At 41.8% G+C, this 27696-nt stretch overlaps 1 protein-coding gene across 2 annotated transcripts in view; it reads left to right on the top strand.

The window, feature by feature from the left end:
- The first annotated feature begins 7857 nt into the window (after positions 1–7857).
- Positions 7858–27696, top strand: part of RNF125 (ring finger protein 125) — a 34952-nt gene continuing 15113 nt past the window's right edge. For both annotated transcript variants that reach the window (XM_055324289.1, XM_055324288.1), the window contains exons 1-3: positions 7858–8350; positions 24771–24924; positions 27094–27188. In XM_055324289.1, coding sequence (XP_055180264.1) covers positions 8187–8350; positions 24771–24924; positions 27094–27188 — 413 coding nt within the window. In that variant the 5' untranslated portion in view covers positions 7858–8186. The remainder of the gene's footprint in view (positions 8351–24770; positions 24925–27093; positions 27189–27696) is intronic.

Here is a 27696-nt window from a genome sequence, read left to right as displayed (position 1 = left end):
AAGATATGCTGCAGTGGGACTGTTCACGACTCCAGAAAACTGCAATGCGAAGAATGAAATGGGGGTAGCAGTCCCCCAAATGCTATCTGGGAAACCTGCGATGACTAGGAGTGAGACCAGCTAGAGAAAAACTGAGGACAATATTCACATTTGAAAAACCAATTATACTGAAACCAAGGCAGAAGATCCAGGCACTTGACTGGTTCCTCTGATTGAACTCCTGGGTCTTATATTCAATAGGGTTTCATTTATGATGATGTCCCTCTCCCCTTAAGAAGAGACTAGTGCCTCATTATATTATCAAACAGCAGATGGTGGACATGTGCTAAGTAAGCACTATTAGAGATCACTTCTTGGATATTTATATTTCTGTAGAACACTATGAATCTTTGTTACTCTCCATAGGTTAATGAATAGGAAGTTTTTAATGGTCTTGGTAAATTCAGAAGCATATGTGTTTCCGTGCCAGGGTATTAACCAGGGTAATAATGTCTCCAGTATTGAGGAGGCATGGTCATGATGGTGAACAGATGACATTAGGAATGAATGTAACTCTCTCCTCCTACCTGATATCTCTGCTCTTGTCAGAGTAACCCGAAGCATCTGCTGCTTGCCCATTGTGTAAAATCACATTTCTCAAAGAATGGCTCATTGGCTTCGGAATCAGAATCAACTGAGAGACTTAAAAATGCAGCTTCAAAAAAAAAAAAAAATGCAGCTCCTGGGCTGGATCAGTCTGTAGAGCATATGATTCTTGATCTCAGGGTTGTGAGTTTGAGCCCCACATGGGGCATGGAGCCTACTTTTTAAAAAAAAAAATGCAGGTTCTGTAGCTTATCCCAGCCCACTGAATTAAAATATTGGAATGGGGTCATTTTAACAAGGTACTCTGGTGATTCTGATGCTAGATTAAGTTAGAGAACTCTTGACATAAACAGAGTGACTTGTCAGAATTGCAGACACTGCCATGTCATTCTTCTAGCTAGCCCCTAATTGGCTCCATCACATCACAAAGCAAGCTGAAAAAGTTTAACCTGCATACAGCTTTCATAAAAAATTGTAACCTGTATACAACTTTCACCTCTGCTCAGGACTCTGGTTCTTTTTCTCCCCATCTTAAAATTCCAGCAACAAGGAAATGTTTGTAGGCTCTTCAGACAGAGCATACTGCTTCTTTCCTTCTTGTCTGTGTTCACTAAGTCCCCTCTTTCTAGAATGCTCTGCCTTTCTCTCCTTCATTCCCCTAATCTGTAATGTTCTTTGTTTCCCCTCTTCCTTTGTTATATCTCCCCTGGGATAAGTCAGCACCATTGCTCTTTCTCTGTCTACACATGTGTTTTATCAAATTATAAATAAATGTAATGCCACTTTTCCGTCCATCTTACCTACTAGACTACGGAAGTCCTTGAGGACACAGGAGAAATATGTCCTCAAGAAAAAATTATAAATTTTGAATAAGTTAATCAAGAAAAAAGGAGGTATTGGTAAGATGCTGCATAGCTTGAAGAGAAAAAGGACATGTGTCAACTACATTTAGGAAGGACAGACACCAGGGAAGCTGCAGATGACAGCAACAGGGACTCTCACCCGTGCCAGGGGAGTGCCCATGAGAGGTAAAAAGCAGGCCCTGTGATGGGCAGCCCCACCAGGGTCATGTGGCAGGATGAAAGGAAAATTTCTCCAAAGAAAGAGTGTGTGGTGCTGTCACAGAAGAAGAGGAGAGGCTTGGCAGACAAAAAACAACAGCTGTCCACCTCACTGAGTCTTGCGCCTGATTATGCCCCCAGTGTCTCCGGCAAAACTTGCCACAGAGCAGGTTCTCACTGCATCTGGAGAATAAATGACATCAGAGAGAGAACTAATACTACCTGCCAGGCAATGAGCAAAGGGTTTAGGTGTTATTGCAGTCAAACTCTCACCAATCTACAAGTAAACATTACCTGTGTTTTTCAACTGAAGAAACTAAAACCAAAGCAGTAACATGCCAAGGTCACTCAGTGATCCTAGAAAAAGTTAGGATCCTGAAAATATACTGTACTGCCTTCCTTCAGTGAGAAATATATCATGGTTTTTCTCCATGAGAAATACACCTTATATTAATTTTTGTTTTGTTTAATAACATCTCTTTCTTCATCAGCATCCTTTTTTTAGTGACAGTGTCTTAGAGATACCTCCATGTTATCCACAATAGAGGAAGGCCAGTACTGCACGAAGTTCAAAGACATTAAGAATCCAATTTCCTGGGTTGGACTTCCAGCTAAAATCAGGATTTTAGTTATGTATGTCCTAGGGATATTATGAGGATTAAATTAGTTAACACATATAAAGCCCTTAGACTAATATCTAATATACAGTTAAGTGCTAAAAATTTTTTACTTGTTCTTTTTGACTATTACATTGCCTTCCACAGCATATATGTACTACAATATATTTAATCGATTATTCCTCTGTGAAAGGAAATTTTGTTGTTTGCAAATATATGGTGTTTATAGATATTGCTACAAAGAACATTCTTGATTATGCCTCCTTGTGCGCTTTGTCCACTCAATGGTTTGAGGAGTAGAATTGTTGAGTTAAAGGACATATGTACATAAAAATTACAAATTTATATCCATTGCAAATGGCTATACACAGTACAAATGTCAAAATGAGCTAAAGATTATATAATAAAAGTCTTTCCTCCCACTCCATGTGATATCAGAGATGTTGATCATAAGGTTTTGAAATTTCCTTTACACTAATATATACTTCTAATGCTTTCTAGTACCTAGAATCTGGATTGTGAATTTATTTCTGGCTGATACCATCATCACCATCATCATTATTGTCACCTTCATAAGTTGATTAAGAGTCTTATATATAATATCAGATGCTTAATTTTTACCTAGCTTTCCTTATTCCATTATCCTGTTTTATTTTATTTAATTTTGTCTTATTCTTTTCCATGATTCTTAGTACTTCCTATCTCTACACAAGCTCCGTAGTGAAAAGCACATGGGTTTTATTGACTTACTCTTTTGAAAAGATTTACTTATTTATTTTAGAGACAGCGAGCATGAACATGCACATGCATGCGCGCACAGTTGCAAGCAAGGGGAGCAGAATGAGACAGAGTAGACTCCCTGCTGAGCGGGGAGCCCTGTCCCACCACCCTGAGAGCACAACCTGAGCCAAAAGCAAGAGTGAGATGCTTAACTGACTGACCGACCCAGGCATTCCAAATACATGGATTTTACAATAAAAGAAGATCTAGAATTAAAATATTGTGCTACTTACTTGCTATGTGACCTTTGCTAAGTTCAATTCCCTGAGCCTTTAAAATGGGAACAATAACATATACCTTGCGAGATTAGTATTGAGTTACATATATAAATGTATGTGCCAGCTCCTACACATCAGGTACTTTATATCTATTATCTCTAACTCTTGAAGTAGTCACCAGCAAGATAAAGAGGAAGGCAAACGCAGCAGGTGATGAGAAAATCAAGGAAATAATATGAAATGGATGTGGTGTACATAATCACCAAACCTAGACCTGAACTTTGAGTTGGAGGAAGTTGAGAGTGGAGGGTATTGACAGGAAGTGTTCAAGCAAAGCAGAAAAGCCTGTGCAAAGGCCCTGAGGTCAGAGAGAACTTAGTTACTCAAGGAATTGAAAGAAGTAGAGAAATATAGGATCATGGAGAATAAAGGAGAGAGTGATAGCAGGTGAGGAAAAAATGGTTATTTTGGAAGGCCCTGTTGTCAGCCTAGCCAATCGCCTTGTCCTCATCTTTCTTGGTAAAAGAACCCCCAGGTGTATTGTTCAGATAGCACTTCATCTTTTGCTAGTGATTGGTTTAAGGATGGTCATGGGACTCAATATGGACCAATGAGATATAAGGGGAAATCTGCAAAAAAAAAGGTCTCCAGGTCAGGGCTCATTCCATTAAGCATCTGCCTTCAGCTCAGGTCCTGATCCCAGGGTCCTGAGATGGATTCCTGCCATCGTGCTCCCTGCTCAGTGGGAAACCAGCTTCTCCCTCTCCCTCTGCCTGCTGCTCTACCTGCTTGTGCTCTATCTCTCTCTGTCAAATAAATAAATAAAATCTTTTTTAAGAAGGGAAGATCTCTAGGAAACATTTGCCTCCCATAAAAAGATAGAAGGAGAAGCCCCATCTTTCCTTTCTGGTCTTGGAGATTGTTTTATATAGATGTGATTGTTGCAGCTGTTCTTGCCACAAAGGAAGACAGTGCTGACACATGGGATGGCAAGAGGCTAGACACTTGAGGATATCACTGAACTACTGAATCAACTCTGGACATGCTCACTTCTGGACTAATTCGCTTATTAGATAATAAATAACCTTTTTTTCAGATTTTGTTTATTTATTTGACAGAGAGCGAGCCAGAGAGCAGGAGAGCAGCAGAGCAAACAGGAGAAGCAGGGAGCCCAATGTGGGATTCAATCCCAAGACCTCAGGATCATGACTTTTTTTTTTCCAATGGCATTTTATTTTTTCTTTTCAACATCCTGTTCTGCAGCTTCCTTGGCCCTTTTTTCCCCGGATGCCAGAGAGCCAGACATCGGCACGGGTCATGCGGAGGCTGGTGAACACGCCTTGAAGTTCTTCTCCTCTGTGATGACTCTGGCCGTCTCCTTCTTATATGGGCATGACTGGTCCTGTCAGCTGTGTCGCCAGTTGAGCTGAACCAACTGAGCCACCCAGGTGCCCCGATAATAAATATCCTTATGATTAAGGCAGATTTAATTGAACTTCCCTATGACCGAAGGCATCCTAACTGATTATATTTATTGAAAGAGAAGGATCACACAAGACATTGTAGATCATATCAAAGATCTGGAATTTAATTCTAAGGGTTATGGGGATCCATTAAAAGCTTTAAGCATGGGGTGAATTTTGCTTTTCAAAAGATTTACAGTGTTGATAATAGATTGGACAAAAGCAAGAGTGGAAGCAAGTATAGCAGATAGAAACTATTACAAGTCACAGAAAGAATGTAATGATTTAAAATATGTGGTGACCATTGGAATAGAGAAAAATGAATCTATCCGAGAGTTACTGAAAGATACACTGGAGGCAGAATTGTGATTATGATTGTGATCAATTCAATGTGAATAAGGAAGGGGAGGAAATCAAGATGGCTTCCAGGCATCTGGATTGAGCCACCAGCTAGACCGTAGCGCCATTTACTAAGAGTAGGATAAACAACTGGAGGAAGTAGAACAGGTGGGAGATTACTATAACATTCAACTGTAATGTTGAAATGAAGGTGCCTGAAGCAACCAGGTGGTTATGTCAAGTAAGCAGTTGGGCATTTGAGTGGCCCAGAGTAGAGATAAAGACTTAGAAGTCTTTGGAATCAAGATGGTAACAGAATCCATATAAGTTTTGAGATTTTTAGGGAGGGAACAAGGAATGAGAAAATGTCCTAAGACAGAATCCTAGGACCTCCAGAACTTAGCTTCTCCGTAACGAAGAAGAGGCCAGTGAAGGAGACAGAGAAGAATTGCCAGAAAGAAAGAGGGAATGCCAAAGAATTTTTACAAGGAGGGAGTGCTCAATACCAACAAATGCAGTTGAGAGGTCAAGGAAGAAAAAGACTTAAAAAGATTCTATCAGATTTAGCCACATGAAGGCCACTGATAAACACTGGTGATGAAGCCAGATGGAAGTGGATTGGTCAATTCAGAACCCAGGTTGGACTGGGTAAAGAGAGCATAATTAAGAAACGGAGACATAGATGGCAGAGAAGCAGGTCAAGAAATCTGGCCTTTAAGAGGACATGGGCAGGAGCTGAGTTTGTTTGTTTTTTGTTTTCTTTTTTTAAGGATTTTATTTATTTATTTTCTAGAGCAAGAGACCGCATGTGAACGTGTGCACATGTGAGTGTGGGGGGAGGGGCAGAGGGAAAGAGAATCTTAAGCAGGCTCCATGCCCAGCATGAAGCCCAATGCAGGGCTTGGACTCATGAGCCTGAGATCATGACCTGAGCCAACACCAAGAGTTGGACGCTTGACCGACTGAGCCACCTAGGCTCCCCACCATCCCTATCTTTAAAAGAAAAACAGGGGCATCTCCGTCCCCCACTCACACATGCACTTTCCTTCTCTCTCAAATAAGTAAATAAAATCTTTAAAGATAGAGATGGCTATCTTTCCTTCACCTCTATATCCAATTCATTTGCAAAAGCCCCTTTGGGTCTTTCCCTTAAATGTATCCCAAATCTGTCCATCTCACCTTCCACCCAGATAACTCCCTGGTTTGAGCCATCATCCTCCTTTGGGCTCAGTCCTCTCCAAGTGGTTTCTCTGCTTCCATTCCTCTTTTGTTCTTGTCTTTTTGAAACCAGTGAACAGTCATAATACATGAAATCATGGTTTTGAAGTAAAATCCAAACTGGCCTATGAGATCAAATAGAATCAGGCCCTTCTCCTATTTAAGGCACCCTGTGCTACCCTGCTGGTTCCCCTTGTTCTGTCTCCAAAAAGAGTCTCTTTCTGTTCTTTGTTCCTTGCACACTCACTGGTCCCAGTGCTTAGCAAGCTTTTTCCTGCATCTTTGAATGGCTGACTCCCTTTCATTATTTATGACTGCTCAGATGTTGCCTCATCCCAAAAGTCTTCTCAGACCCTCTTACCCTCCCCACTCCTATCGTCAGTCCCTGTCTTGCCTTTTCCATGGTTCTTATCAACTGAAATGATCTTGCTCATTTACTCGTTGATTATTTACATCTTCTAATTAAAAGCAAAGTCTGGGGGAAACTGGGTTAAGTTTATGGGATTATTATGTATTACATGTATTGTTGTGTGATGGGTTGTGTGGATCATATATTACTAGGTGTTACTTATAAATAAATGATAAGCATGTTGGGGCAGCCCTGGTCGCTCAGCGGTTTAGCGCCGCCTTCAGCCCAGGGCCTGTTCCTGGAGACCCGGGATCGAGTCCCACGTCGGGCTCCCTGCATGGAGCCTGCTTCTCCCTCTGCCTGTGTCTCTGCCTCTCTCTCTCTCTCTCTCTCTCTCTCTCTCTCTGTGTGTGTGTGTGTGTGCGTGTCTTATGAATAAATGAATGAAATCTTAAAAAAAAGATATTAAGAAAATGATAAGCATGTGAATCTGTAATTATCTCAACAAAAGTCAACATTTTTGGTTTTGTTTTTTTAAAGTAAGTTCTGTGGGAACGGGGATTTTGTCTCCTGGTCAGAGTTGTGTTCCCATCACCGGAACAAAGTCTGCTATGCAGTGGGCACTAAAGAAGTCTTATTAAATGTGTGGCTTTTTTTTTTTTAAATAAGATTTTATTTATTATTTGAGAGAGAGAGTGCACAAGCAGAGGGGAAAGGGCAGAGGAGGCAGAGAGAGAAGCAGCAGGGAGTCCGCGGTGGGGCTTGATCCCAGGACCCTGAGATCATGGCCAAGCAGAAGGCAGATGCTTAACCGACTGGGCCTCCCAGGCGCCCAGGTATGACTCATTAAATGATGTATTTGGTCACGTCTAAAAGAGGGAGGGGCAGGGAGTAGGGGCAACAGTGGGACACCCTGCGCCCAGGAAACTGAGGTAGTAGAATTTGTAGCACTAGAACCCTTATCATCGTGAGTTGGGATTCGAACCCGGGTCTCAGGACCTTCTGCGCGCCGCGAGCGACCTCTCCACCCGAGGGCCGCCGACTGCTGCCCGAGCGCAGGTGGGCGCGGTCTCGGGAGCCGCTCGGTCCCAGCCCGCGGCGCTGCCCGCTGGGGTCGCAGCGGCGCGGCGCGGCGCGGACGCGAGCATCACCGCCCGCTGGGCCTCTGCGTCCCGGCCAGCGTGGCCAGCCCCACCCTCTCTGGAGCTCGCCAGACCCGGGTAAGGACGGACGCGACAGCCCGACAGCCGCGCCGCCGCCGGCTCCGGGCTCTGCGGGGGAGGTTTCAGGTTTCAGTGCTCGCAGGAGCCCGGGCCGTGGCAGCGCGCCCCGTGCGGCCGCCCCCGCCTCCGCGTCTCGGCCGCGGCCGCGCGCTCGTCGGCCCTGGACGGAGGTTGGGCGCCGGGCCGCGGCCGCCGCCGGGCTGCTGTCGCCGGGCGCGCGGGGAGGCGGCGGTCGCCGCTGGGCCGGGACTTCCTTCCTCTGCCGCAGGACAGCAAAACAGCCCGGCCGCAGGCGCGGAGCTGCCGGCAGCTGTCTGGGCGGGAGGCGCCGCGATGGGCTCCGTGCTGAGCAGCGACAGCGCCAAAGCCGCCCCCGCCTCGGCCGCCTCCCGGGCCCTGGAGCGCAGGGGCGACCCCGAGCTGCCCGTCACGTCCTTCGACTGCTCCGTGTGCCTCGAGGTGCTGCACCAGCCGGTCCGGACCCGCTGTGGCCACGTGTGAGTGCGGGGGGAGCTCGGCTGGCGCGCCCGCTTCTGGGGAGGGCGAGGCCGGGGGAGCCCGCGCGTGGGAACGGAGCTCCTGCGGGGGTCACACCTGGACCCGGCGAGCCCGGGCCACGGCGAAGGCGACCCGTCGGACGGTGACCCAGGCATTCAGGAGGCGAAAACAGAAACGGGCGGGCGCCGCGGCGCCTCCCCGCCAGGCCCCGAGGCGCTGCTTGCCCGCGAAGCCCAGGTGCGGAGCCCCAGACCGGGTGCCCAGGCGCAGGAGCCGCCGGCGGCCGGGGTCGTCCGCTGGGGAGCGTGCCCTGGGCTGGACGGCCGGCACCCGCTCGGACACAGGGCAGTGGGCTTCTGCAGAGCAGTCACCCCGCCGAGCTCAATCGGTCGGGAGGCGCTTCCCCCCCCCCACCCCCGCCGCCCCGCAGGCCCGTTTTGTTTTGCTGGCTCTGCACGTGTTCCAGGACGCCCACTGGGGCAGCCTCTTGAGCAAACAAAGGTCTGTGCAAACGGTCCTTCCACCTCCACCTCCCCATCCTAATGCACACACTCAGGCCCTTCAAAGATCAGCTCAACAGGCCGAGTGACCTCGTAGCCCTCAGACTTTAAGTGCCTGTCCGGGTGGGGCCGGGACCTGAGAACCTTAGCACCAGGCCCTTGAGTGTAGCCCTTTAAGATCTAACCACAGAGTGACAGGAGGTTGCAGACTGCCTGCCTCACGCGGCGCTTCCCTAAAATCGATGGAAAGTGGAGATAAAGATTAGTCGTTTCTAAAAAGAGTTTGAAAACAAAATCCCTATATAAAATTGGCCCGTCCTTAATGCGTGCTGGAGCCACCAGTGATGGGAGTTGGACCTGTGGTTTCGTGTTCTGTTTCCGCAGAAGCTTGCTTTCCGCGGCTGCCTGGGCGTGTGAGTGAGTGTGTGCCTGTTGGGGGTGGGTGGGGTGCGGGGAGTCGCACAGAGTGAGAACGGAAGCCCACTTAATAATGTCTTCTTTGGCTGACTAGAGTTTGATGAAGCGCCAGGGCAATGCCGCAATGGCTAGTAAGTGCTTCTGGCTCATCAAGGGGGGGAAAAAAACCATATTATAAATGCAAGTGCACAAAATGTTTTCAAAAAGACTTAGATGGTTCTTGACACCTATAGACTAGTGACTGAGAAGCACCATGAAAACCTCGGTGGTGAGCCAAGAAGGAAAAATGCAGCCCACATAGTGTTTAAATAGAGTGCCCTGGGCATTATTTTGCGGCTATGTTTTCAAGGCCTGTTGTTTCAGCGTCGTACTTTAAACTCAAGCCTAATTGGCCTCCTGACTGATTACTGATGTTGTTTCCCAGCTGTCCAGATGTAGCTCATGATATGAAATCCCAAGGCCAAGATGGAAGCCGAGATAGCAATGTGTAACAGTATAATATATTGATTAGTTCGGACAGTAATCATCTCCGGGTAGCTATGGGTAAATTTAGGCCGTGCATTAAAACTTTAAAGTTGCTCCAGGAATGCGCAGTGGGCATCAAGTCTTGAAAGTTCCTTCAGTAGAACTGAGTTGGATGGCTTTGATACTGGAGGTTGTTATCTGATTGAGGATTGTTTTCCCTGGTTTGGATTTTTATTTTTTTATTTATTTATTTTTTTAAAGATTTTTATTTATTTATTCATGATAGTTACACACACAGAGAGAGAGAGGCAGAGACACAGGCAGAGGGAGAAGCAGGCTCCATGCACTGTGAGCCCGACGTGGGACTCGATCCCGGGTCTCCAGGATCGCGCCCTGGGCCAAAGGCACGCGCCAAACCGCTGCGCCACCCAGGGATCCCCCCTGGTTTGGATTTTTAAAAAATATTTTATTTATTTATTCACGAGAGACACAGAGAGAGGCAGAGGGAGAAGCAGGCTCCATGCAAGGAGCCCGATGTGGGACTCGATGTGGGACTCGATCCCAGACTCCAGGATCACGCCCTGGGCCCAAGGCAGGTGCTAAACCACTGAGCCACCCAGGGTTCCCACCTGGTTTGCATTTTGAATGCCATAACTTACTGTTTGTAGTGTTTTTGCTTCTGCTAAAGGATAATTTAAATGTGTAAAAAGTTAAATCTTTTGTTTAATCTTTTTCTTTGTTAGAGTTTGAATAGGAAACCAGCAACTGGAAAAAATAGTCATGAAGTAGCACAAGGGCTGGATGAATTGCCTTCCCTCACTTTACTGTTCTTTGTTTTGACAAATCTATGTCCATTGTTCTGGCTGTGGGCAGAATTTCCATATTCCTCCTTTTGGCAAATTTACTTGGGCCCCTTCCACTTTATAAATGTTAACTAGAGTTCCTTCTCCACTGGGAATGGTGAGTGCTGTTAACACCATTTGTGTACTTCCTAAATAAATTACTCTCTTCCATTGACCCTAAATTGGAAAATGGAGAAATGCAAATGAAATCTCTGTATGTTATCTCCTATTGAAGCTAATTTCCAAACTTGTTGAACTCGTTTGTTTATGCTGATTTCTGCTCATAAACCTATTTCGAGTCAATCAAGTACTTAATAATGACAAAAATACATTGAATGAGTATGTATATAGCACTCTATAAATTGTAGAAACAGTGGGACTGAGAGAGAGCAGTATTTGAAATTCAGCCCTGCCACTGACCGGTTGTGTGACCACCATGGGGCTATCTCTTTGACTGCTTCTTCATTTGTACAATAGGGTGAATAATGGAATTTTTATGAGTATTTTAAAAATGTAAAAGTGGCCCATCATAAAGCCTCAACACTTAATTTCTATCTCCCTTAAAGACATTCCACAAAGCAAAAACCCAGGAATGGGTATTATTTCTTATCTGTATTTCTTTTGGAATAAAACTGGGCCACAAAAGATAGATCTATGACATTTCTAAGATGTCGCAGATTATCTTCCTTTTGGCTGAGTTCTTTTTCCTTTGGTGGCCTTTAATTTAAGATATTCTATTTTAATGTGCTGTCATTTCAAATTGACATTGCTCATACGTCTATATCAGTTGTTAAAACAGCTTTTGGGGAAAGGCTTCCTACCTCTGCCTTATCTTCTGTTATGGGGGTGGGGAGTGGATAAGTTGAAGCTGTGTGAATGAAACTGAAAGGGAATCAGAATCTGATTTATATTTAAAATAAGTATTTATAATGAAATTTGTTGACCAGTTGAGTATGACAGATAAAGGGGGGAGAAAGGGGTGGAAGGCAACTCCCTAACAGGTGACAGAGATAAAGGGGGGCAGAGTTCAGCTCCAGAGGTAATGTAGTGAACTTGTAATGGGGCTTGTCAAGTATACAGTAGTCTGATAGGGAGATATCCAAAGGGAAATATCCCAAAGGTACTGGGAGAACGGGTTTGGGGAAAGGTCAGAGCCAGAGCTAAGGGAGTTATCTAAAAGAATCAAGAGGTGCAGAATAGATCTAACAGAACTAGTAGGTACAGACTGGAGCATGCTAGAAGGCACAAAGAGCTACATCTTCATCGAACTGAGTTGGGTTAAATAGCTCTAAATCACAGAATTTGCCTAATTTTGAAAATGGAACTGTTGAGGATAATTCTGAAGTGCTTTCAGGTAAGTGGATTAAAACTTTCCATTTGTGGTCAAGTATGAATGGTACAGCCTGCATCAAATTAGTGGTTCTCTGAGAGTTTCCTGATGAGTTTTAAACTGACCCAGAAATATACATCAGTGCTTTTACTCTTTTTTTTTTTTAACATTTAATATATTTTATTTTTTATTTAAAAATTTTTATTAAGGTATAATTGACATATGTTAGTTTCAGGTGTTCAACATAATGATTCAATCTTTATATAAATTGGAAAACGAACACCATGAAGAGTCTAGTTAACATCTGTCAGCATACATAGTTACACAGTTTTTTCTTATATTGAGAACTTTTTAAGATCTATTGTTTTGGGGCACCTGGGTGGCTCAGTTGGTTAAGCATCTGCCTTTGGCTCAGGTCATGGTCCTGGGATCCTGGGATCAAGCCCTGCATCTGGCTCCTTGCTCAACAGTGCCTACTTCTCCCTCTCCCTCTGCCTGCCACTCCCCCTGCTTGTGCTCTCTCTTTATCAAAAAGAAATAAAATCTTGGAAAAACAAAAAGATCTATTGTCTTAGCAACTTTCAAATATATACTACAGTACTATACATATAGTGTTAACTGTAGCCACCATGTTGTACATAGAGCCTTGTGATTTATTTATTTTTAACTGGAAGTTCATACCTTTTGACCCCCTTTCAGCCATTTTGCTGCCCATTCATTCTTAACAGAAGTTGTGCAATCCCAAAGAATTCTTCTTTAACATAAGATTAAAGCTATTTGCCTTATTGATTATTACAGATATTTATTATCTCCTTGTATATTATCTACTAGTGAGGGTTCTCCTGAGAAACAACCAATAGTGTGTGTGTGTGTGTGTGTGTGTGTGTGTAAAAAGACTGATTTTAAGGAATTTCTTCACATCATTGAGGATAATCGCTTTCTTAAAGTCAACTGATTATAGATGTTAACTACTTCTGCAAAATACCTGCACAGCAACACCTAGGTAAGTGTTTGATTAGATAACTGAGTACTATAGCCTATCCAAGTCGACACATAAAACTAACCATCACATCTATCAACTGAGTTTTTAAGGGTTATTAAAATCTGGTATCAAAAACAAAAATTAGATCATTGTCAGGCTTTACTATAGACGGTTCAGCATTCTACTAAAAAATCTGGCTGTCAGGCAACCATGTACACACCTACATGCTGCTCAAGCAGACAGTGGGAATCCACACAGTTTTCTTTAAAATAAAATCATTGTTCATTTTCTTCATCATGTTCATTTTGGTTTATTATGAGTTGTTTGGTTAGATCTGCTTTTGCATGGAATACTTTCATTTATTGATCAAGCAAATATCCCCTGTCCTGTGCTGAGCACATAGACACAGATATCTATCCTCCTGGAGCTTGCATTCTCTCTGGCAGGTGCACAATAAACAAAATACCGGCATTAAATATGTCACTTGTTTATATAGTGATGGGTGTTAAAGAGAAAAAAAAATAAGCCAGGAAATAGAATAGGAAGTATGTGGGGGAGTTGCAATTTTAAGATATTTAGAGCAATGCTTCTCAAATTACCTGCTGTAAAGAACCAGTGAGGTTTTGTTTTGTTGTGCTTTTAGCCCATCACTGATCAATAATCTGAGAAAATAAAAAATGAATTATTGAAAAAAATTGAATTTAAAAATACCAAAGATCTACAAAATACAAGCCTTCATTTTAAAAAGTAATAATTACATTCAACAGACATAAAATTATTCTGGCGGATATCTATACAAGACTGAGAGATGACCACTGGTTTTATTAATATGGAGGCTATTGGTGATCTCCAGAAGAGCAGTTTCAGTGGAATGCTGGGCACCAAAGCCTACCTGGAGTGGGTTCCTGAGTGATCACAGGAGTCAGAGACAGAGAGGCCCTGTCATGGAGTGGGGAGGCAAAGCAAAGGAGAGAAATTGGGACAATAGCTGGAAGGAGAAGTGGGATCAAGAGAGTTTTCTTTTAAAAAGATATTTTTGTGATGCCTGGGTGGCTCAGTGGTTGAGCATCTGCCTTCAGCTCATGTCTTGATCCCTGGGGTCCTGGGATCGAGTCTCACATGGGGCTCTCCACGGGGAGCCTGCTTCTCCCTCTGCCTGTGTCTCTCTGCCTCTCTCTGCATGTCTCTCATGAATAAATAAATAACATCTTAAAAAATAAAATAGAATAAAAAATTTTTAAAATATTTTTTTCTTTTAAGAGAGGAAAAGTGGAATATTCTGTATGGTTATGGAAATGAACCTGTAGTGAGGGGGGAACTGATACACAGGAGGAAAGAGAATTTTAAGAGCAATGGCCTTGAGTAGGAGAGGAGCTGGGATTTACAGTGAGTCTTGGGGCCCAGGGGAGGCTTGGCCATAGCAGGAGACTGAATGGTTCATCCATTTCATAGGATATTGGGCGTTAAATGGGCACAGATGCTGGGAGTCGAAGTGGAATATTGTGGAAGTTCCCATCTGATTACCAGTTATCATTGACATATTTTTTGACCTGTGATTTGACTTTAAGACAAACTTTGAAATTTAAATATGAACATCCAGGCCCCTGATGCTAAAACAAATGTATTTAGAATGCTTTCTCCTTCCAGTGTGCTTGGGTAAGCATCACTTAAAATAGGATGGTTAGAGCCTTTGGTACCATCAAGATCCAAAAACTCTGGAGAGCCTTTGCTCTAGTATAGAAATGCTACACTGCCACCCCTTAAAGATCTGGTGCTTAGTAGGTGTTCAATATGAGTTGAGTTAATGGATGATTCTAAAATACAATGCAGTGTGAATACTTTGGTGAATGCCCCTCAAGTGGGGACAACTACCCTATAGCGCCAGCCAACGGCTGCTATGTAGTCAAGTAACAGGAGTCTCATGATAGTTTCTGAACTCTATTATTTTTATGGGGTTACTCATCTGTCCCTGTATTTCTGAGAATTTCAGAAAGATTTAATTAAGCTGGCCTGAAATTTGCCTCCTCTGGTGTTTGGACTGCTCTGTGTTTACTTAGTAACATTAATATTGTCACAAGCAAATTAAATATTAGTGATCTATTAAATTATGTATTCTCTAACAAACAGAACCTAAATAATGTAGCAGACTGAGTTTTATGCCCAGATTTTCCTTAGGATTTGGCCACTGGCCTGTGGACTAGCAGCACTGCAGGATCTTGGGCCCCATCTCATAGCCACTGAATCAGGATCTGCATTTTAATAGGAAGTTGAGGTGATTTATATTCACTTTAAAGTGTGAAGCACAGCTTTACTAAAACCTATTTAACTGACAATAAAATACAGCAAGTTGAGGACAGTTTTGGAGGTTTTAGAAAGGCACCCTGCTAAGATTTTAAGTTAAAGGAAATAACATTTTCTTTGCGGGTTAAATTTTGAATCAACAAATAACCCGGTATAGAGGTATTCAGAATCAGATTTTGGAGGCTGAATGATTCCCAGGATGAACTTGGAGTGGGACCTAATTGAATACAGAAATAACATCAAAGGAAATCTCAGGGGTAGTGAGTGGCTGGAGGGCTTTGCTCTAAGAATAGCTGCACTCGGGCCTGTCTGGCTCATCTGTGTAGGTGAGGAGGGAGTACGGTGTGTGTGTGTGTGTGTGTGTGTGTGTGTGTGTGTGTGTGTGTCTTTATTACATTGAAATATTTTAGCCTGAGACTCTTATCATGATTTTGAATAACAATAACAACTCCCTTTTTTCCATTTCCATTTTCAAGCTCACCAAGCCAGCTCAAGATTTTCATTCAGCTTCCTATTCGCATCCCCACAGTGAGGCAGCCTAGTGTTGAGAACAAATAGAATGTTAGATCGGCCTCATGTTGCCAATGGGTCTTACAGAGTCCTATTTGGGGGCCATGTGTGAATACTTATTTTGCCTGTCTAGCCTTGGACCCTATGGAGTCCCTAATGCATCCCTTCCCTCCTTAAATCTATGATGCCTCTAGTGTTCAGTTTTACCTCTTTAAGATTGGGTACCTAATTTTACCCAGTGTCCTCAGCAAGCCTTTCCTCATTTTTCTACAAATGCTTTGCTGATCTCTTCATTACAAGGGTTTTATTGATAATCACTTAATTTAGGGAAACAGAAAGGGGTTAATAAAATTATCAATGGGAGCAAGGTATTTAAGTTTCCATCTGGTTTCAAGGCTCTTAGTTCCTAATCGATGTCTTTAGGAGCTGCAGACTGCAAGTGATATCAATGAATGGGGAGGGTGAGTACTCACTCCACAGGGTAGGGGTGCCAGCCCATGTGACCATATGGGAATTAAGTCCAGAGTTGGAGGAGACCAGCTTTTCAAGAGAAGCCAGAAATTTGGGTTTAGTTGTAAAATATGATTTAAAAAAAGAAAAATTAGGGGGAGGGGCAGAGGGAGAAGGAGAGAGAGAATCTTAAGCAGGCTCCAAGGGCCAGCACAGAGCCTGACTGAGCCACCGGGGCACCTCCTATAAAATTGGATGTTAAAGCAAGAGCAACTCGCTCCGAATTTTTGAAAACATTGAACTGGTCTAAAAAAAATGTAATTGACTTCTATACTTAGCTTCTGCCTTTCATCTAATTTCTCATTCTGATTGTATCTTTATTGAATCATCATTCTTAACCACCTTATGAAGTGGGGATGGGGCAGACAAATAAGAATCCTTTATCTCAGGGTTTGTGTTTACTTATTTATTTATTTTTTAATTTATTTATTTGAGAGACACAAAGAGACATCGAGAGAGAGCACAAATGGAGGAAAGGGCAGAGAGAGAGAAGCAGGCTCCCCAGTGAGCAGAGAGCCCAATGCAGGGCTTGATCCCAGGGCCCCAGGATCACGACCTAAGCTGAAGGCAGCTGCTCAACTGACTGAGCCACTCAGGTGCCCTGGTTTGTGTTCATTTTTATCCCTTGGGTTCTTTCAGAAGGATCTAACACTCTGCCTTATTAATGGGAATGTTGGGCCTGGCCCAGAAGATTCTTTGTTCGGTTCCTCGTAACGAATTTTGTTATTTCAGTTTACTGAGTAACTACTACTCAGTAGTTACTGGGGTGGTGTAGGCAGGAGGCCTGCAAGATTCGGAATGGTTTATGTATTTCTGTGATCTTCTTCATGCAATGTTGTTTCTGGCCTGTTGTCACTGGGGCATTTTTGTTTTGTTGTGTTGTTTTTCAGCTTTGTTGAGGTGGTACAGTGCAATTCACACAGAGTGTACAAGTTGATGAATTTTGGTGATTATAGAACTACCTCCACGAACGAGATCTAGAACAATTAATTCCATTACCCTAAAAAGGTCCGTTCCCTCCCCCAAGCCCCTGGCTCCAACAACCCCATCTGCTTTCTGTCACTAAGTTTTGGAATCATACAGAAAGTAGTCTTTTGTGTTTGACCTCTCTCACTTAGTATAACAGGGCGTATATTTGTTGTCATTTGGTATGTTGTAAGTCCCTTTGCCTCACTTCCAAAATAAATCCTAACACTGCCTCCTGTTACTTTGCTTGTCTGAGCCATCATTCTCTCTTGAACTGACTCTTGCAATGGCTTAAACCTGAGCTTCTCGCTGCCGTGGCTCTTGTACCTCTGTAATCTATCCTTCACACATGAACCAGAGTGATCTATGTAATATAAATCAAATTGTGTTACCCTCCTGCTTAAAGCCCTCCAGCACCTTCCCATCACCCTGAGTTATGGCTTGATGATCTGTCTCCTGACCTCTTTACTCCCCCGTCTCACATCTCCAGTTACTCTCCCTGGGATGCCCTGCCTTTCAAGCGGGTTGGCTTTCTATACCTCAGCAAGATGCTCCCTATCTTTTGTACCCTTTGTTTTCAGTTTGGAAAACCATTCCCAGATCTTCCTTAGAGTGGTGCCTTCAAATATCTCAGGGACCACCCATTTAAATACTCCCTCTGCCCCACTCACTCTGTTTTTATCGTCAACTATTTGTTTCCTCTCAAAGCATTTATCATCTGACCAGCCTATTTGTTTACCTGCTTATTGCTCACCCGCCCCCCCTTTCCAGAACTCTGAGAGCAGGGACTTTAGACACTGCCACAATTTCATCCCTGGCATGTCAAACACTAGCTGGCAATAATTAGCTATTGCTAAAAATTTCACCAGTGCATGAATGCTTATATGGGTGGATCTAGGGAGGTTTGTGCAGATTTACGCATTCTCTAATAAAGTCTTTTCTGTAACTAACTATTCTTGCTAATAGCTTCACATAATTAGTTCTAGAAGATTTGTATTTTCTCTATTCAGCCTTTTATTATATTCCAAATTGTTCTGTGTTCTTTAAGTTTCTTTAAATAATCATAAATGCAATGTAATCTTTTCCTCACACTGAATTTGGGTGCCCTTAAAAATACATTTTTAAAAATATTTTTCTCGGAGGGAGACAGAACATAAAGACTCCTAACTCTGGGAAATGAACTAGGGGTGGTGGAAGGGGAGGAGGGCGGGGGGTGGGGGTGAATGGGTGACAGGCACTGAGGGGGGCACTTGACGGGATGAGCACTGGGTGTTATTCTATTCTGTATGTTGGCAAATTGAACACCAATAAAAAATAAATTTATTATTAAAAAAATAAAATAAAATATTAAAAAAATATATTTTTCTCAGGATGCCTGGGTGGCTCAACGTTTGGGCGGCTGCCTTCGGCTCAGGTCATGATCCCGGAATCTGGGATCGAGTCTCGCATCAGGGTCCCTGCATGGAGCCTGCTACTCTCTCTGCCTGTGTCTCTGCCTCTCTCTCTCAGTCAGTGTCTCTCATGAATAAATAAATAAATCTTTAAAAAATAAATAAATAAAATAAAAATGTTTTTCTCTTCATGTTCCATTAAAAATATCAGGTCTCTTCATCCTCCAAACACTTCCTCTCCTAATTTTATGGTTACAATTTTTCTCAGGAATAAAGAAAATTTAAGTCATAGTAAGGTGGTTAATTTTCTCTAACATTTTTTCCCATCGTATTTTTTTTTAAGATTTTTGTTTATTTGACAGAGAGAGAGACAGAGAGAGGATGTGCAGGCACAAGCAGGAGGAGAGGCAGCAGGAGAGGGAGAAGCCCTCAGATCATGACCTGAGCCAAGGCAGACCCTTAACCGACTGAGCCACCCAGGTGCCCCTCCCACACATACTATTTTGAAACATTTCAACCATAGAGCTAAGTTGAAAGAAATGTATAGTGAATACCTGTATATCCACTACCTAGATTTTACAATTATTAATTTTGCTATATTGCTTTTTATCTCTCATTTTATCACATACCTATCCATCATCCATCTGTCTTCTTTTTGGATGCATTTCAGAGTAGGTTACAATGATCAGCACACTCTGTTCCTTCTTATATCAAGAGGCATAGTATTAACCAGACTTTAGTATTTATGTTTTTTTTAAAGGTAAATTACACATGTAGTGAAATGAATACATTCTAGGCATAACCCCTATTGAGATACAGAATACTTTCAGTTAGTTTTCTCATGTCCTTTGCCAGCCAGTGCTTGTCCATGTACCCCTACAGGAAATCATTACTGTGATTTTTTTTTTCTCTACCATAGACCAGGTTTGCCTGTTCCAGGACTTCATATAAGCAAAATTATACAGGATGTGCTCTATTATGTCTGGCTTCTTTAACTCAGTATGCCTTTGAGGTTCATCAATGTTGATGTGTATATTAGTAATTTGTTATTTTTTATTGCTGTGTGGTATTCCATTGTAGGAATATGCCACAGTTGGTTTATTCATTGTCTTGGGTTTTTTTTTTAAGAGTATATTTATTAATTCATGAGACATGAGACAGAGACAGAGACACAGGCAGAGGGAGAAGCAGACTCCCTGCCGGGAGCCTGATGAGAGACTCGGTCCCAGGAACCCCAGGATCATGACCTGAGCCAAAGGCAGACACTCAACCACTGAGCCACACGGGTGCTACTATTCATTTTCTTGTTGATGGACATCTTGGTAACTTCCAATTTGGGGCTGCTATGAATACATTTCTTATTAATATTCTCGTACCAATAGGTATACATTTTCATTTCTCTTTAATAAATACATGGGCTTGTTATTGCAGGACCAAAGGTACCTATATATTTTGTTTTATAAAATGACCAGGCCATTTATTTCAAACAATTAGAGGTGATTAACTTTTTTAAAGAATCATTTATTGTGTAGATACTATCATAAGATTCAAACTTGAAATTTGACAATGAAAATACTCACCTCTTCTTCTTAGTTCCCATTTCTCCAAAAGGTAGGTAAGTGTTCTTTTTTTATCCTTTTAGATGTTTTTATACATCTACAAGGCTATGAATAGCTCATATTATATACATAGCCTACACTTTGGTTTCCTTTTTTTGGTTTTAAATTCAAGTTAGTTAACATATAGTATATTATTAATTTTGGGGTAGAATTTAGTGATTCATCAGTTGCATATAACACCCGGTGCTCATCATATCACATGCCCTCCTTAACACCTATCACCCAATTACCCCATCTCCCCACCCACCAAATCCTCCAGCAACCCTCAGTTCATTTCTTATAGTTAAGAGTCTCTTATGGTTTGTCTCCTTCTCTGTTTTATCCTATTTCTTTCTTCCCTTCTCCAATGTTCATCAGTTTTGTTTCTTAAATTACACATATAGTGAAATCATATGGTATTTGTCTTTCTCTGACTGAATGATTTTGCTAGTTCCTCTAGCTCCATCCACGTCATTGCAAATGGCAAGATTTCATTCTTTTGATGGCTGAGTAATATTCCATTGTGTATATATGTGGTATATACACACACACACACACACCATATATATATGTGTATATGTATGTATGTTTATATATATAGGTATATGTATACACACACACATGCATACACACCACATCTTGCACATCTTCTTTATCCTTTCGTCTGTTGATGGACGTCTGGGCTCTTTCCATAGTTTGGCTATTTGTACATTGCTTCTATAAACATTGGGGTGCAGGTGCCCCTTCCAATCACTGTTTTAGTATCCTTTGAACAAATACCTAGTAGTTCAATTGTTGGCTCATAGGGTAACTCAGTTTTTAACTTTTTGAGAAACCTCCATACAGTTTTCCAGAGTAGCTGAGCCAGTTTGCATTCTCACCAACTACACTTTGCTTTCTAAGAGGTTTTATTTTTGAGTTATCTTGTTTTTGTGCCTTGTTATATAGCTTACGTACACACACATACAATTACATAATTACTTAAATCTGGATTCTAATTACACAACTTGTTTAATGCTTGATCACTTACATACTTTTTATGCTAATATACTAGAGTAAAGATGTTAAATTCTCCGGTTCACAATACTTGAATTTGATAACTGTATCTGTAAGGGGAGACTTTTAACTTCAGATTTTTTTTGAACTAAGCGGTTCTGCAATCTTATTTCTACACCCCCAAAAGCAAGACTTGAGGTGTGATGGCATCCATTCCTCTCCTTATTGGTAACACTTTAAAAAGTCATGGTTTTTATGAACTCATAACCAGCACTTTCGGTCTGTCCCAAAACACCTTGGTCTTGTTGTGTTTTCTCCATTTAATAATCACTTTTGTTAAAAGGGGTACAGTTAGTTGACTGACCTATGGGATTTGCAACTAATAATCTCATAGAATGCAATAGTGTCTATCTAATCTCATTTGAGAGTTTTACGCCACATGTAACACCACTGTGTAGTCATAAAGGCTTAGAACCTTGATTTTTTAAAATTCCTTAAGTATACTACTTTTCATGACTATCTACTAGATATTTCTGTAGTTGTAGTGATGAGTTTTTTTTCCAGTAGTGATCAGTTTTAGTTACAAAAATATGTACAAAAGCATTTACACAATGACAGTAGAAACGTACTCCAACAAGCCCGCTGGTTTATACGGGTACATCCACAGTCTAACAGTTTTGCTGCTTCTGCTTGTCACTGGGAGGAATCGAGGTGACTTAAAAAGAACTACAGACCTTTCTTGCCTCACAGTGGGGTTCTGTCCCGATAAACCCATCCTAAGTTAAAGTAAGTTGAAAATGCATTTAATCACCTAACCTGCCAAACATCATAGCTTAGCCTAATCTACCCTAAATATGCTTAGAACATTTACATTAGCCCACAATTGGGCAAAATCATCTAACACAAGCCTATTTCATAATAAAAGTGTTGAATATTTTGTGTAATTCATTGAATAGTGTACTGAAAGTGCAAAACAGAGTGCTTGTCTGGGTGTAGAATGGTTGTAAGTGTATCAGTTGTTTATCTGCATGGCGGACTGGGAGCTGCTCAGCATTGCAAGAATATTTACTGAATACCAGGAGTAGACCAAAATTCAAAATTTGAAGTACAGTTTCTACTGAATGAGTATCGCTTTTGTGTCATTGTAAAGTCAAAAAATCCTAAGTGGAACCAGTTAATTTGGGGACCTTCCACACATACTTTCAAGCCCCTTTCAAAACTGAAGTTCAAAGTACTCCCGTCTTCAGGCTGTATAAACTTGGCAAGTTGTTACACTTCTGTGGTTTTTTGTTTTGTTTTGTTTAGAGATTTTTATGTATTTATTTGACAGAGAGAGAGTGAAAGAGCTCAAGCAGGGGGAAGCAGAAGAGGGAAGGGAGAAGCAGGTTCCCTGTTGAGCAGAGAACCCGATGCGGGGCTGGGTCCAGGACTCTGGGATCAAGCCCTGAGCCAAAGGCAGCCACTTCACTGACTGAGCCACCCATGTGGCCCTGTTGTTACACCTCTCAGAATCTCTGTTTGCCACCAGTCAAGTGATGAGAAAGCAAAGCAGCATTGTAGGATTACTCTGAGAGCTAAATGAGATTGTGTCTATGGGTGCCCACTGCAGGGCTCGACACCAATATTAGTCTTCTGTTTGTATGGGTATAAAACTCAAGTAAGTTGTGAGGATCCTGACGTGGGGCTCAATCACAAGACCCGAGATCACGACCTGAGCCGAAACCAAGAATCAGATGCCTAACCAACTGTGCCACCCAGGCACCCCCCAGAGGGGTTTGTTAAAGTCAAATGAATTAGGGTATGTTTTAATATTTGTTAAAAATAAAAAACAACAAACCACAGCATACCAAGTTTGAAATCATATCAAATAAAAGGTTACTAAGACAACGGTAAAAATAAAAACACCTAGAAAAAAAAAGGTAAGAATCCAGGTAGACCTGGGATTCTAAATAAAGAGCAGCATCCCATCATGTTGTTGCTGAATCAGTCCTTATGTCAGTCTGTTTTGCACTCATCATCCAGAGAGAGGGTTTACTTGGTCTGGCCCACTGCGGGACTCTTGTCTTCAGCAATTGGACACCTTGGACAATTGGACACCTTGGTGAGGGCCCAGCAGATTGTAAGGGCCCGCCTTGGTGAGGGCCCAGCAGATTGTATCTCACGTAAGACATATGGTTCCTGCAGAGCAAAATCAGGGTGCTGTTGCAAGAAAAAGAGGAAATGGATGCTGAACAAGCATAGATATCAAGCAGATGCCTCAAGAACAATGCAAATGGGGATGCCTGGGTGACTTAGCGGTTGAGCACCTGCCCCTGGCTCAGGGTGTGATCTGCGATCTGAGGACCAAGTCCCACATCAGGCTTCCTGCCTGGAGACTGCTTCTCCCTCTGCCTACATCTCTGCCTTTCTCTCTGTGTGTCTTTCATAAATAAATAATCTTAAAAAAAAAGAACAATGCAAATGTCAGCATCCTCTGTGTGTGTATAAGAATTTTATAACAGATGCAGAAGAGAGTTCTTTTAGGCATCAGTCATGGCTAATACAATTGGGGGTTCAGTCTGGGAAATTTCAGTGAACTATATACCTATGATATGTGAACCTTTCAATATATATATAGTATATCTAAATTTTAAAAAAGCTTAACTTTGCCATAATATTAATACTCCCAGATAGATGGTATATGGCAAGTACTTTAGCGGTGCTTATCAGGTCACGCTAATGTATGTAATTTATCTAAAGGTCATTTTAACTTTGGTGTGCACGTGGCCTTCAACAGCTCCTATAAATAGGGCAAGATTTTCTGTGAGTTCTGCTGATTATGTTAAGATTTTATTACGATTATCTTTAAGTAAGCCAGGGAATAAATGTCTTGACTTGGAGAACATTTCCTAGTAGTGGTAACTTTAATTAGATCATTTTCTGTACCTGGGAATAACATTAAAATCATTTTATAAGCCTGATAATGCACATGGTGTTTCTCCTCCTTGACTTCTTGCTGTGTTTTTTTCTAATATACAAAAGCCCACAGAGCCAAGACCTCTTCCTGCCCTCCCCCACCCCAATCCCAATTTGGAGTAAAATAGGATTAAAGAAAAGAAAGAACACATTGGCTACCCTTTGGGTTATAGTTTTAATTCCGTTTATAAGAATGCTCTTTTCACCACTTTGTGCTCTTCTGTCCAAATGCAAGCAGCAAATGTGGTGAGAATGTGCGACCCTCCCAGGCCGTCTGCCGGGAAGGTAAGAGACTGTGCCAAGGTATAGGCTGCAAGCACACCTTTAGCTTGGCAATACAGCTCCTGGTATGTAAGGGGTCATGAAAACACACTTTACACAAATGAACACATAGTGGTGGCTCCCTTACACTTTTTTTTAAAAAGATTTTATTTATTTATTCATGAGAGACACAGAGAGAGAGAGAGAGAGAGGCAGAGACACAGGCAGAGGGAAAAGCAGGCTCCATGCCGGGAGCCCGACGTGGGACTCGATCCCGGGTCTCCAGGATCATGCCCTGGCCTGAAGGCGGCACTAAACCACTGAGCCACCCGGGCTGCTGTCCCTTACACCTTTTAAGGGAAATGATGGATGATGTGTGCTTTCGTTTCTTTCAGATTCTGTCGTTCCTGTATCGCTACCAGTCTGAAGAACAATAGGTGGACCTGTCCTTATTGCCGGGCGTATCTTCCCTCAGAAGGAGTTCCAGCCACTGATGTAGCCAAGAGAATGAAGTCAGAGTACCAGAACTGCACTGAGTGTGACACACTGGTATGTGACAAGAGCGTAAAGTATCAGATGTACCTCCCAGGTTTCTGACATGCGTAGGTGTAGGTGAAGGTGCTGATAGGAGGAGCAGATTTGGAGAAAAATCCACGAAGTCTTAAATATGTCATGTTTGAACTGCCAAGGGAAGATACTATCATAGGGAATCTTGAGATCAAAAGAGAAATCATATGCTAAGGGCCTGAATTTTTTTAGAGCACCTTTCTTGATTGTTCATCGACATTGTCGCCTGTTATACTTTCTGAGCACCTTGTGCTTTCTCTCTGTACTATTTACCACCATTTAGAATTATGCTTTTGTGATTTTTTAAAATTTATGTCAGACCAGATTTAAAGTTCTGTGAGGATAAGGACCATGTCCGTTTTATTGGTGACTGTGTGTGTACCCAGCACTTTGAAAAGTGACTGGCACATAGTTAGTGCTTCATATATTGTTTTGAATATTTATCTGAGACTCAATAACTTATTCTTGGGTGTCTGACTATAGAACTTATATATGGTCTTTGGAGTCAGACTTCCTGGGATCAAATGTGAATTCTGTCACTCATTAATTGTGATTTGGGGACATTATTATTTAAGTTTTCATCTTTTGTAAAATGAGGAAAAAGGTAGCATTCATGTCATGGAATGATGCATAGTTGCAAAGGAAAATGATAAAATATATATGGCTTTCAGCACTGTCTGGAACATGGTACAATGCTCAAATTCATTAGCTTTTTCCATTCATAATAATAATCACTTATTTTTATTTTGATATTTTTTGTCATCACATGACAATCAACATGCGCAGAAGTATCTTCCTTCTTCCTTTGTATTCTTAAACAACAAAGATAAGCATTTTTGATACAAATGAGAAATCTTTTAAGAAAAGTAATAAAGAGATGTGAGAGATTTGATGGTCAAAATTGGAATGTGAAAACTTGGAAAATAGTGTGTTTTTAAGACCTCTACCTCAACAAGTCCCAGGTGGATATTTGTGAAACACGGATTTGTTCTCACTTTTCCACTCGCTTTTATTTTTGTCTTTTGTGAAGCAATTTGTCTTTAGTGAAGCAATTATAACAGTTTCCTTGACAGGGTAGATTTCATGCTTGAGGTTTAACTTCCGGCTCTGGAGCAAAATGAAGCAAGATGGGTCGACCACCTTACCACAGCTCTACAAAGCTTCCTTTAGCACAAGATCTTATCAGAGTTTCTAATGAAACATTTAGTAGAAGATGTGTTTTTTAGCCACAGATCCCTCATGGTTAGGATCTTTGAATGTATATCTGGAAGAACAAGGGCTCTTTATTCTGTCTTGGTAAAAATGGACTTGTAAGAGCTGTCTTTTATGTTTGCTCTTAATGGGGCCATTAAGTATACTGTGTATTGTGAATTCATGTAATACTGCTGGATATATTATAAAACCATGGTATTTATATCTTTCTCTGAGGCACAGGATTTCCTTTTACTTACTATGGGCATCTTTAAAATTAAAATCCATCTATTGGTTCTTTTTATCTCTCTTTGTTTTCTTTTCCCTCTGTCTCTTCTCATTTTTTTTCTTTCCTCCATCTTGCTTGCTCTCTTTCCCCTCTCTCCTTTTTCTTTCTCACTTCTTATTATCATAGGTTAGGTAATGGTATGTCTTTCCACTTTAAAAAACATATGCTTTCTGGGGATGCCTGGGTGGCTCAGTTGGTTAAGCATCTGACTCTTGATTTTGGCTCAGGTCATGGTCTCAGGGTCCTGGGATCAAGCCCTGCATCAGACTCTGTGCTTAGTGTGGAGTCTACTTAAGGATTCTCTCTCCCTCTCCCTTAACCCCTCCCCCTCACTTCTACAAATACACATGTGTGCACAGGTGCTCACTCTCTCTCTCAAATAAATAAATAAATATTTTAAAAATAAGAATAAGAAAACATGTGCCTTCTAGGAGAACCAAACTCAAGAACTCAACATTTGGATCTTCTGAGTATTAGAGGTATTTTTAAAGTGTTATTCTTGGTAATGCCTTAACTTTGTTGTACTCTTGTCATGAATAATGCATCCTTTGAATCCACCGACCCACACTATGAACTTATTTGCAATAATGAAAGTAATAAAGCTGGATCACAGAAGACTTTACTGAGCCCCTTTTCAACAGGGACTTTATTTTGAATTTGCTTTTATATAGGTTTGCCTCAGCGAAATGAGGGCACACATAAGATCTTGTCAGAAGTATATAGATAAATACGGACCACTGCAGGAACTTGGGGAGACGGCAACCAGGTTTGTTTCAACACAATGTAGTTGAATGTTAAATTTGATATGCCTATAAAGAAGTTCATAGGCTGGAAAGGTTAACCTTCTTATGGTGAAAATATGTATGGAGTTGTGTTTAGCCTCTGAACCCTAACACCTACTATTGGTAATCATTTGTTAATGGCAATAATTATGAAAGAGTTTTGCTTTCTTTACTCAAAAAACTTTGCATGAGGGGAGCCAACCGAGTACTGGAGAGATTGAGAGAACTTCCTCAGACGATTGTGTATTCAGGAAGATCCAAAAATAGAATGTGGAACTGCAGAGGTTCTGCAAGGCTCTGTTTTCTAACTAATGGGTTCAAGTAGATCCTGGTTCAGAGCCTATTCATTTTCACTCTTCCACTGCCACTGCTCAGTGCCCCAGCTCATTTCCTCTCAGTTTTGCTGGTTTGGCTTTAGAAGGTAGGAAGTGGCATCTCAGTATATAGTCTAACAAGGAAGAACAGGCCTAGGGCAGGCATCCTGAACTGAGA

The sequence above is a fragment of the Nyctereutes procyonoides genome, unplaced genomic scaffold (genome assembly GCF_905146905.1).
Source record: "Nyctereutes procyonoides isolate TBG_1078 unplaced genomic scaffold, NYPRO_anot_genome, whole genome shotgun sequence".
NCBI classification, from domain to species: Eukaryota; Metazoa; Chordata; class Mammalia; order Carnivora; family Canidae; genus Nyctereutes; species Nyctereutes procyonoides.
This window is presented reverse-complemented; position numbering and strand designations above follow the sequence as displayed.